The sequence below is a fragment of the Aptenodytes forsteri genome, unplaced genomic scaffold (genome assembly GCF_000699145.1).
Source record: "Aptenodytes forsteri isolate BGI_AS27 unplaced genomic scaffold, ASM69914v1 Scaffold151, whole genome shotgun sequence".
NCBI classification, from domain to species: Eukaryota; Metazoa; Chordata; class Aves; order Sphenisciformes; family Spheniscidae; genus Aptenodytes; species Aptenodytes forsteri.
The window spans coordinates 5422828-5435310 of record NW_008795939.1 but is presented as its reverse complement, the minus strand read 5'-3'; the positions used below and the strand labels follow the sequence as shown (position 1 = coordinate 5435310).

At 38.7% G+C, this 12483-nt stretch overlaps 1 protein-coding gene across 1 annotated transcript in view; it reads left to right on the top strand.

Moving 5' to 3' along the window:
- Positions 1 to 12483, top strand: part of TRPM6 (transient receptor potential cation channel subfamily M member 6) — an 82221-nt gene that overhangs the window by 15649 nt on the left and 54089 nt on the right. Inside the window, exons 4-11 of the mRNA XM_019473646.1 lie at positions 2235 to 2415; positions 2776 to 2989; positions 3824 to 3948; positions 4732 to 4903; positions 6205 to 6379; positions 7742 to 7865; positions 10197 to 10269; positions 10390 to 10490. Of these exons, the coding sequence (XP_019329191.1) occupies positions 2235 to 2415; positions 2776 to 2989; positions 3824 to 3948; positions 4732 to 4903; positions 6205 to 6379; positions 7742 to 7865; positions 10197 to 10269; positions 10390 to 10490 (1165 nt within the window). The remainder of the gene's footprint in view (positions 1 to 2234; positions 2416 to 2775; positions 2990 to 3823; positions 3949 to 4731; positions 4904 to 6204; positions 6380 to 7741; positions 7866 to 10196; positions 10270 to 10389; positions 10491 to 12483) is intronic.

The window sequence follows — 12483 nt, the reverse complement described above, 5'->3', positions numbered from 1 at the left end:
TTAATAGCTCAGCCGTAGAGAAATTTGTCCTCTGAAGACCAATAATAAAATCAAAATGATCTCTTTCTTCTGGTCCTTCCTTTGAGGTATGCAGGGAGAGTCTTAAACAAGTATAGGCATTGGCCTCGTGCTCTTTGTGGCAGTTTTTATCCAAATCTGCTTCCCTTGTGCTATCTGCTTTGCAGCTACATTCCTCTGAAATGCTTTTAGTTTAGGTATGTCTCTATAGCGACTCTGAGTGTGGATTCTGAGTCCACATGTTATTTGACAACATGATGTCAGCAATGATCTTCCATCTGTGTTGATCCCTCACAGTCTTCTGAAATAGTCATTTAGTTGTGTATCTGTAAGTGACTTAGTGTGACTGGCTTATTCTCCGAGTTCCAGCTTGGGATACTTTTTGTTTAGTTCATGAGCCTTGACCTGCTTGTCTTGGTTTGCTTATGAAGAGGCAAAATTACAACAGGTTTTGTTTTGGGGTTATCAAAATGAGGTCCCTAGATCAATAGTTTGTTTCAGCAGCTCCTGTGCTCCCTCTGCTAATCCCTGGTTTTTTTTCTGCCACCACCACAGTGCAAATGGTTGTGGAGTCATGCAGTGAGCCAGGCTGGGCAATACTTGTGGTTAGAGTAACTTGGCAATAAAAACCCCTCTGTGAGGCTTTTTCCCCCCCCAGCTAGATCATTTCCTCTTTATCTTTCCAGGATTCAGTTGTGAGCACATGCCTGACTTCTTTCTGGCAAGTCCCTGGATTTCTGTGATATCCTACTATTTGTCTCAGCTAGGGAAAAGGTATAGGTGGTCTAGGTTAGCTAATCCTTGTTGAATTACCTTGACAAAAATTTGGGCATTTTCAGTAGTCCCTATTGCTTTCTGACTTCTAGCTAACCATCATCATACATGTGACAATAGAGTTCAAGTCTTTTCTGCAGTGCTAGGCTAGAGGTACAACTCTTTAATTGTCCACTGAGTAAGATTGTTTAGTTGAGTTATTAATTCCCCAAGAGTGTGGGAGGCTTCCTTCTCCAGTCTGCTTTTGCCCAGCATTGAATCAATCATATGTAATTTGCCTGTGTTGAAAAACTGGAGTACAAACATAATTTCACGGTTTCTGGTTATCAAAAAGTGCCGTTCTAAAGCAGTTCACTTCCTTAATTTGCTTAGGGTTGTTTTGGGATTTGTTTTTGTTTGTTTGTTTGTTATTTTTAACCTACTTATCTTTCACCAGTTGGTTCTCACTCATCTCCACAGAAGACTCCCTCTCTTTCTGAATGTACCTCTTCAGGGTTTTGCAGATGTTGTTTACATATAACCTGCCCCTAGATCCACAAGTAATGCTACTGAGTCCCAAGGCAGTCATTGAGTTAAGGTTGTTGGAGGCTGTTTGGTATCTTAAAAGACTAAAAGTGAAGAATTTGTCTCCATTTCCCAGGGTATATTAACTTCTGAAATGTCTAAAGGAAAACTGAACTGTCAGATGTCACTGTAAATTACATTGAGGTTAATCCTGTAGAAGACACTGGAGCCTGTTGAAGCCTGTATGACAGTAATACTGACTGAATTTGGAATCTGGGTTATTCATCCAGTTGCAAACCTTTAATGCTAACTGAGTTTCTGCTACATTTCCCTTAACATTGCACTTCAATCCATTTATTTTGTATATTCACTTTGCTGGCGTCCAAGGGTTAGTATAAAGGTTACCCTGAAGTTCTTGCTAGACTGAGGATTGCTCCTCTCCTCCTGAATAATGATGGTAACTCCTAGATCTTTCTTCAGTACCTAGAATAACCTGTATTAACAACCAGAGCAAACCTTCGTGTCCTAAGATACTGCTCTGAAATCTCACATATGAGACCAGTAAATCTGAGCTGCATTGCTTGGGTCAGAATTGCTATATGGGACTCCCAAGCTGTTACAGAGTCACACAGAATCACAGCATAGTTTGGGTTGGGGGGCACCTTTGAAGATCATTTAGTCCAACCCCCCAACTGTTATTACTGTTCCTCAGGTAGAGAACAAATTCTGTATTGAACAAAACATATTTATGATTTAGTTCAATGTCATTTTGCCATTGTTGAGATTTTTTTCAGCTGAGTTAATTTTTGTTATATTCCGTGTCAGCAAGCGACAATATCCTTCTTTGCAGAAAAACTATTTGGGCTGTTCTGATGAAGATCCTAGAGTTGCATGCAAGTGTATTTGATATAAAATAATTTCTTTATTTTTAATGTGAGATGTTGCTGTGGACGGCTGATTGGAGATCACCCAGAAGTAGACTGTAGCTGGCCTGTTTATCAGGCTGCCCCACAGAGAGATGATGGAGAATGGTCTGTGCAAAAACACACAAAGATGAGTCCAACGGATGCATTTGGTACAATCAATTTTCAAGATGGAGATCACACTTACCATGCCAAGGTAATAGATGCTGGGTTTATATGTCTGACTTCTTTTAATAATTTCAGCATAAGGAAGACAAAAAGTGGTTTTGGGTGAGTATCAGATTGTCTTAAGAGAGCAGGGGAATCCAAAAGTAAGTCAGGTTAGAGTGTGTGTATGATATTTTTACGTTGAACTTCACCACGATTAAACATAGTCTGTTTTGCTGTCTGTATTGCTCACTGATGTATTTTTGTGCTATCATGTTAGCGGTATTGAAAATTCTAATCCTGCACAAAATCTTTAAGGCATTAATGCTGAGAACTTTGTAAGATGTTGCAGTTTCTTCTCTTGGAGTATGTAAAGGATGTTTATTTTACCCATTACTATTTCTTCCAGTATATTAGACTCTCTTATGATAGCAATTTGGATCAGCTGTTGCACCTGATGGTTAAAGAATGGCAGATGGAGTTGCCAAAGCTAGTGATCTCTGTTCATGGAGGCATTCAAAATTTCAAGCTTCCCTCAAAGGTCAAGCAGGTTTTCAGCAAAGGATTGGTGAAGGCTGCTGAGACTACAGGAGCATGGATAATTACAGAAGGCATCAATAGCGGTAGTGTAGTTATTTTTCTTTGTTTCAGTCTTCCTCTGGTGTTCTTTCTCTGCATATGAGCATATACATTTAGGGCAAATATAATGAAATTGTTTGATAATTTGTGATATTTTAGCACAAAATGAAGCTTTTTTTAAGGAACAGTGCATAATTCAAAGAGGGACATCATGTTCCTCTGCTGTTGACAAGCATTCTGAATATTTTTAATTTTTTTTTAAATTAAAGAGCAGATTATTCTGCATGTAATAAGAAACACTGATAGTAGATAGCCAGAACTTACTTGCAGTCAATTTTATCTGCTTCGTTAAAATGTTTAGGTTCTGAGGACTGCGATTGATGTTCTTGAAACAGTTTTCAAATCTAAATTTAACTTGTGTTTTATAATTAAGAAAGTTTTGAATTACAATAATGAATTAATTAGTTTATTAGTATCTGAAACTCCCTGTAGACTACTCTCAAAACCTGAGGGGATCAGTAAGCCACGGAACTGAAACAGTTTTACTTCTTTAGCTTTTATTCAATCTGGTGACCTTACAGGAGAACTGTTCTGTGCATATATGTAAATAATAAAGTTTTTGGAGGTAGAAAGCACCATTAGCAACATATATGAGTATCATTGATTACAAATATGTGTTGAGTTGGAAGCATTGGTGCATTACATCTGAGCCTTACAATTCCTGCAGTGCACGTCAAATATACAAGTGGGGTGGGATGGTTTGTTTCTGGTTAAAACATAACCATAGAATAAATTAAATGACAGGAAACCCTTTCATTGGTGTCCTGTAGCAGGTCTCCGAATGTAGAAGAAAAATGATGATTTTGTTATCTGTTTAGGAGTGTCCAGGCATGTGGGGGATGCGCTGAAAGGCCGTGCCTCACCACACCTGAGAAAGATCTGTGCTGTTGGGATTCCTCCATGGGGTATCATTGAGAACCAGAGGGATCTTATTGGAAAAGATGTGAGTTGGACACATTTTAATAATAAAAGCCTTAACGTTCAGGGTATGTTATAGCTTTCTTGCACAGTTTGTTTTCTGCTTGCTTCATTTCACTGGTTTGATATTTTTTCTCAGTAATAGCGGCTTAGATTTTGCTTAGCAGTAGAATTCTGTGGCATGTTGAGGCACTGTATTTTGCTTTTTGTATGTAAATGAATAGTTTTAAAACATTTGTCTTCTTACAGGAAATTGCCATTCCTTTTTGAAATTTTGTAATTAATCAGACAATTCTCTTGTGGTTGCAAATTATGTATTTCTATATTCATGTGATTCAGGATGAGCAATCAGATTAATGGTATACACAAATAGGCTATTAATATGCATGATTTTTATTCATAAACTAGAACTTTATGTGAGTTCCAGTGTGAGTGCACAGTCTGCATAACTGTCTAAAAATACTTGACAAGTAAGGTGAAATCATTCCTGATAAATGATAGCTCACATGTTTTTAATGGGAATACACCCAGGAAAAATATGCCATTGTGTTTCAACTGTTGCAAAGAAAGGCAGGCAGTGACTCTGCCTAAGGACTGCAAGCCTAATCAGAAATGCTTCTGTGGTATTAATTGTGGTTTTGTTGCTGTTAAGAATCAAATGAAACCCCATGTTTGAGTAGAGCAGCAAAAGCGTGATGGAGGCTTTCAGAAGATCACAATATGATGAAGAAATATGTACAAGCGAGGCAACACAAATGGTGATATTTTGTTGGTTTCTTTGAAGATCTTTTTATTTTGGTTTTCTTAGGTAGTTTGCCTGTACCAGACTCTTGGTAATCCACTCAGCAAGCTAAGTACCCTCAACAGCATGCATTCTCATTTTCTAATGGCAGATGATGGGACAGTAGGCAAGTATGGGAATGAAATGATGCTCAGGAGGAATTTGGAGAAGTACATATCACTTCAAAAAATACACACAAGTGAGTACTGCTGTGGTCAGCTTTATGACAGAAAAACCTATGCTAGAAGTTGTGGAGATACTTCACATTTCCTGTTACATCTTGTACATCTTCATTTGCCATAGATTTCACTGAGGTTGAAAGTTATTAATTGCATGTGTCTTGAACTCAGAATATCAGGAAGATGAGAAGGACAGTATTTTTATAAAGCATTATGCATTTGGGCTAACTTGCATTTTTGTTTCTCAGTTGTAGAGACATGTAAATGACTCAGATTATTTAGTAAGTATTGAACATTTGCTCGCTTTGCAGTTTTGCATGGTCTCTATATCAGCACTAGATAGTTTCCCAGCATTTTGCTAGGTGGAAGAATTGTCACATTCAATGGAATTTGAATCCTTCTTTCCCTGTTCATTACTTCTGTCGTCATCACTCTTCTATATTGCAAGCCTGTGACCTCCTCAGGTACAGAAACAGAGACTGGTTGCAAAAGGTATACCTTCAGCCAATGTTTGTTTGTCAGATTGCATAACTTCCGTTGTTTGCCTATACAGTAACTGAGTTGTGGTATAGAAATGATGAATTAAATATTTATTACGTAGACAAATATTTCTTTTTATGCACTAGGTTGTATAAATTATTTGTGGAAGTTCACTGTTACCTAGTCATTTAAATCTTGAGGTATGTTAAAAAGACATTAGCAGAGTTATGTTGAATCCTTGTTTCCTTTATCTGCTCACATTATAATATTTACAAACTTAGAAACTTACCCAATTTTTAATGCGTTCGTATTTAGAGCTTCTTACTCAGCCTCTATACCTTTTCTTACTATGAGTTTTTTCAAGTCAAACTTTCTGTTGTTTTTCCATTTCTATTGGATCTTATTTGAAATTTATTTCTGATTGATTAAAAAAACACCCTGCTGCTGTAAAACTTGAGAAAGTCTGTAAAGAAGTGCTTGATTACTTTTCTATGTGTGTAGGTAAACAAATGGATATTGATGACATTTCAAACGCCATCAATGTCCTTGCATGTGAGAGCTATCATAAAGGGCAGAGAGGTATTCTGAAGGATGTTTCTTCTTTCCCATGCTAGGGCCATTTACAATTTTATCAGGAGGTTTTCATGGTCTTTTTGATCTGGTCACAGAAGTTCTGTGAAAGTCTTAAAAAGTGTAAGTCAGATTAGAGATGATGAAGGCATGATTTCCTCTCCATTGAACCATGTATGAGACTCCTTTATGAGTATTCATTTACTAAATGTTCTGATTTTTTTGTGTGGCTGAGACCTGTTTGTAACTGGTTAGGTGTGTTTTGAAACAGGAATGGGCCAAGGTGTACCCGTAGTTGGGTTGGTGGTGGAAGGAGGCCCCAATGTGATCCTAATGGTGTGGGAGTACGTGAGGGCCAGCCCAGCTGTCCCCGTGGTGGTCTATGAGGGCACTGGCAGAGCTGCAGATATCCTGGCTTTTACCCACAAACACACGGGTGATACGGGGTGAGTAGTGGCATAATGCTCCTCCTGCTTGGTCTGTTGTATTGGGAGAGACCTGAAAACGCCTGTCTCAAAACCACTGAGATAATTTCTAATGCTTCTAGTAATGACCTCGCCGTGGTCTTTTGCTGGCTTTTACTTCTGTGAAGTGAGAGCAGAGTTTCTTCCTTCCCTGCCTCAAACTAGTGGTGAAAGAATTATTCTGCCAAATTTACTAAGGCTTTTTTGAAGAGGAAAAAGAAACTGCATCTATCTATTTTGAGTTATTATAATGTTTCTCACCTTTGGTGAGGGACCCTGCTAGGCGACCCCAGAGTACCTGCTTGGGTTTTGACTCAATCCTTTCTCCTGCCATCAGTATTCCCTAAGTTGGCTTGAATTTGGGTTGCACAAAGCTTTTGAGACTAGGGCTGGAGTTAGTTGCTGTAGGAGCCTCAGGCTAGGGTAGGAGGAGGACTAAGGTTCCTTGGCTTTGACTTTGATTTACCCAGTGGTAACCCAGATTTGTCATCCTGGTCTAGCTCTAAGTCTTTATGTCACCTCCAGTGCAGCCTCAGCTGCAGACTCTCTTAAAGCTACCTTGGTGAAATTTTTACATCCAAAATGGAAATAAATATATATATTTCAATAGCCAATTAATATTTTTGTGAAAGTTTTTTGAAGTCAAAAGGGCTTTTAAAATAAAAAATCAAATTTTTGAAAGGTGGCCTGGGTTTGTTCCAATTTAAAAAAATGAACAATTTAATAAACTTTATTTCCTAACTGTTTATTTATTATCTTTTATAAATATTGTTTTGGGGGGTGGTATTTTTCCCTAGTGTGTTGTATTGTGAACTTCTTTCTTCACTTGCTTTTTCTCCCACATTTTTGATCTTTAAAAAAAAAAAATCCTGCCATTTCAAAAGAAAAGTAAAATACAGACAGAAAGGTTAACAGAAAGATAAATGAGGGGAAAAAAGACGGGAGAGATACGAAGCCTAATGAACAAATAATGAGGAATTTAATTTTATCCCTATATGATTATTGAAAGAAAGAAAGAAAAAGTTTTCTAAACTTTCAGTGATTTTTAGCTCTATATTCACAGACAATCTTTTGAAAATTGTTAACTTTTTCGTTTGTTCTATTTCCAATAGTGTATATGTATGGGCAGAACTAATGCCTGTGTGAATAATAATTTATGTTATGGGATGCCTTTGCTTTGTTTTGTTGAAAGAAGGCAGGAATAAGTCAACAGAGAAGTAGAAATGAAGAAATTTCTCATATGTCTCTGCTTAGCACAAGTTTTGTCTTTTGCTGAGGTGTCATTTGGACTGGTAAGAAGTAGCTAAAAATATACTTATTCTTGCTTGTATATCTGTTTTTCAGGGAGCTGCGCCCTCAAGTGAAGGAGGAGGTCTTAGTGATGATTCAAAACACATTTAGCTTGGGACAGAAACAGTCCAGTCATCTATTTCACATTTTAATGGAATGCATGGAGCACAGAGAGTCCGTGAGTGGGGTTCAAGCTCTGAGTTTAGGACGTCTTCATTTGCTGTTATCCTTTTTGCTCTTTCTGTGGTGGGTTGGCGTGGGCACAGCAGTTGTAGGAGCAATGGTATTACCTCTAATATAAAGATAACACAAAGGTGTCTGTGCTAATTTATATATTGGGTAGCTCCACAGAGCCTGTTTAGTTAACTTCTCAAGTCTCAGTGGTTGCTTACGAAATGACAGCCTTTCTGATTTTAGTAAAAGGCCAGACATATTTGTTTTTGCAGGAAAGATCAAGTAATTCCTACTTTTTTTCTTCTCTAGTAGTGTCTTATTTGTAATTTAGAAATGTTTCCATCCATTCTTCTGCTCATAACAGAATTGTGCTGGAACTTGTCTCTGAGTATTGAAATGTACTTTTGAAATGTGCTGGCATGTTTAGCAACTCAGGTGCTCATTTGCAAGTAGAATCATGGAATCATAGAATGGTTTGGGTTGGAAGGGAACTTAAAGATCACCTAGTTCCAACCCCCCTGCCACGGGCCAGGATACTTTCCACTGGATCAGGTTGCTCAAAGCTCCATCCAACCTGGCCTTGAACATTTCCAATGATGGGGCATCCACAACTTCTCTAGGCAACCTGTTCCAGTGCCTCACCAAACTCACAGTAAAGAATTTCTTCCTCATATCTAATCTAAATCTACCCTCTTTCAGTTTAAAACCATTACCCCTCGTCCTATCACTACGCTCCCTGATAAAGAGTACCTTCCCATCTTTCCTCTAGTCCCCTTTTAAGTACTGGAAGGCTGCAGTAAGGTCTCTCTGGAGCCTTCTCTTCTCCAGGCTAAACAACCTCAACTCTCTCAGCCTGTCCTCATACGGAAGGTGCTCCAGCCCCCTGATCATCTTCATGGCCCTCCTCTGGACCTGCTCCAACAGATCCATGTCTTCCTTATGCTGGGGGCCCCAGAACTGAACACAGTACTCCAGGCGGGGTCTCACAAGAGTGGAGTAGAGGGGGAGAATCACCTCCTTTGACCTGCTGGCCACGCTTCTTTTGAGGCAGCCCAGGATATGGTTGGCTTTCGGGGCTGTGAGCGCACGTTGCCAGCTTATGTCCAGTTTTTCATCCACCAGTACCCCCAAGTCCTTCTCCTCAGGGCTGCTTTCAATCCACTCATCACCCAGCCTGTATCCCTGTTTGGGATTGCCCCAACCCAGGTGCAGGACCTTACTCTTGGTCTTGTTGATCTTCATGTGGTTCACATGAGCCCACTTCTCAAGGCTGTCAAGGTCCCGCCAGATGGCAACCCTTCCCTCAAGAGTATCAACCACACCACTGAGCTTGGTGTCATCCGCAAACTTGCTGAAGGTGCACTCAAGCCCACTGTCCATGTCCCTGACAAAGATATTAAATAATCCTGGTCCCAATATGGACCCCTGAGGAATACCATTTGTCACCATCCGGACATTGAGCCATTGACCACAACTCTTTCAGTGCGACCATCCAGCCAATTCCTTATCCACCAAGTGGTTCACCCATCAAATCCATGTGTATCCATTTTAGAGACAAGGATGTTGTGCGGGACAGTGTCAAATGCTTTGCACAAGTCCAGGTAGATGATGTCAGTTGCTCTTTCCTTGTGTACCAATTCTGTAACCCTATCGTAGAAGGCCACCAGATTTGTCAGGCACGATTTGCCCTTAGTGAAGCCATGCTGGCTGTCACCAGTCATCTCGCTGTTTTCCATGTGCCTTAGCATAGTTTCCAGGAGGATCTGCTCCATGATCTTGCCGGGCACAGAGGTGAGACTGACTGGCCTGTAGTTCTCCAGCTCTTCCTTTTTAGCCTTTTTAAAAATGGGGGTTATATTTCCCCTTTTCCAGTCACTGGGAACTTCACCAGTCTGCAACAACTTTTCAAATACGATAGAATACCAAGTATTTTTTATGAGAGTAATGACAATTGTAGCAATGATCACTAAAATGGAAACTACCCAATATGTTTTTATTATTTTTTGTTTTACTTTGAGTGTCTGTTTTCTAGTTGAAAACTGAGTAGGTATCAACGATGTTTCATTTTTACGTTTTTCAACTTTAAAGGCTAATCAAAAGGAAATAGACTCATGTTATTACGCAGTAGGTTGATGCCAGTTTGCCTGGGATGCCATTGCATTAAAAAGCAAAATGGTACATTTTCTGTCTGAAACAAAGGAAAGTCATGTCTGGGCCTTTGCCATTGTTTGTGTTGAAATGTGTATGATTTAATCTACCACAGCCCTTACCAAGAAGAAATAACTACAGACTTCTCTGCCTCACCTCAAATAGTATACTTCTGCAATTCTAACAGATAACCGTATTTGATGCGGAGTCAGAAGATCAGCAGGACATTGATTTGGCAATTCTGACTGCTCTCTTGAAAGGTACCTATCTAAAAATATTACCTCTTTTCATCTGCCATACAGTCCAATTGACTTACCTTTTCAAAGCAAAGGAGTAATATCAATGTGTGAAAACTGCTAGGTCCTTTGCTTGTTTCCTAGGTACAAATATGTCTGCTTCAGATCAGCTAAATTTGGCATTGGCCTGGAACCGGCTGGATATTGCCAAGAAACACATATTGGTTTATGGACAACACTGGAAGGTACTATTGTCTTTTAATTTTCACAGTGACTTTACACTTTATTATGATGACTAATTTTCCATGATTTGCATTTGTCGGGCTTTAATTAAGGAATAGTTTGATGCTTGGAGTCAGTCTTCTGGAGTAATCATCTCTGATTTTGGAGAGGCATTATTCTAAAAATTGTGAAGTATTCAACTGCAGAGTGCATCAGGTGAAAAATCAAACACATTTATTTCCCCAGAGAAGAGTTGATATCTAAAATTCCTGTAGTTTTCACTGCTAGCTTTTCCAAATAGTTTCAGTGGTCCTTCTGGATATGTATTCCTCAAGCCTGTGTTGACAATCATTGGTGGTCAAGGATATTTCATTGTAGCCCAGAGTACTCTTTTCTCCAAAGGAGTAAACTCCAAAGGAATGTTGCCTCTCTTTTCCTAGCTCTAGACAGAAATACAAAAATCATGGTCCTTTACGGTGCTACCAGGTAAAAAAAAGGTAAAATTATCTATGGTAACATGGCATCATGGCATTATTTCATATATTGTTTCTTAGAAATAGCTGCAATCAAGGCAAGCCAAGATTTAGACCTACATTAACTATATGTGCATGAAAGAACGTACAGTAGCAATTGAAGCAGTCCTATAAATTGTGGTTTTCAAGTTTTCACATGTAATCTGGTATTTAAGTATAACCCTCCCTAAGTGAGTTTTTATGTACTTAATACAATTTTTATAGATGATAAATATAAAACTGTATGTGCTTCAACATGTGCTATCCCCATTTGTTGTAAGAGTAAATATTTTCTTCAAGAAATTATATCTCATGCTCCCAGAAGTACTTTTTAAGTTTTCCCTTCCAAGAATTACAAGGTTGATTTTTCCAGTCCTGAGTGCCTTTTCTTCATTACAATGTAAATTTTGGAAAATTGACAGTGGGTATATTTTTTCTGAGTGACTGTAGCTGGTTGTTTGACACCACAAGGGAGCTGAATTTATTGATCACAGTCCATATTTTCTTGTGGTGTATAAGGCTGAATACATGGAGGACTATGCCCGAGATGTCTACAATTGGGCATCCATGAATTAAAGGATTTTTTTTTGTTGTTACCTCTTTGGGCTCAGTTCACTATCTGTGAAGTGGAGATGATCATGTCATGTTCTTGCACAAAACCTGGTAAAAATAAATGGTGTCAAGTGCCCGCTGAAAGGCAAAGAAGGAAGTTACTGGTTTCATTTTCAGGATTTGAATGGTGTGTGAATAATAAGGGATGTGCCAAGCCTGGAATAATAAAGTTAGAACAAAATGTTGAATAGCTCCCTGCTAAGAGAGCATCATTCACTCTGTGAACTGAATAAGACTGCATAACTTTAACAGTGTTTCTGTCCAACAGACTTTTGTTTTTATGGAATCTGGAAAAGATTTGTGTACACACAACGACGTGTGCATATTTTTGCCTTCATGATTTTTTTTTACAATACCCTCCTATGTTTTGACTCTATGAAGAAAACGTATTTTTCCCAGTGTCTTTCATTGTTTTATAGCATGTACATTTTTTTATTTGTGTTTATTTAGTTTTTTGCCTTCAGCAACTCTGCTGTGAACTGTTGATAAGCTTTATTGAAGCACGTCTCTCTAAGATATTAAAGAAAGGGGGACACCATCTATCTTACTGCTTGAAACTGTATACTATTGGAGTAAGAGAGAAGCATTATGCTTTTGCCATTTTTATCATTGAAGATATATGTTGGCAAGGCCTGTGAGTCTGCATCATTCCTTTGTATTTATATGAAAAGTGTGGCAGGTGAAACTTGCTTTGACTGGTGAATTAGTATAAATGATATAATAATAGAATCATAGAACCGTAGATTAGAATCATAAAATCATTGAGGTTGGAAAAGACCTTTAAGATCATCACGTCCAACCGTTAACCTAGCACTGCCAAGTCTACCACTAAACCATGTCCCTAAGTGCCACATCTACACGTCTTTTAAATACCTCCAGGGATGGTCACTCA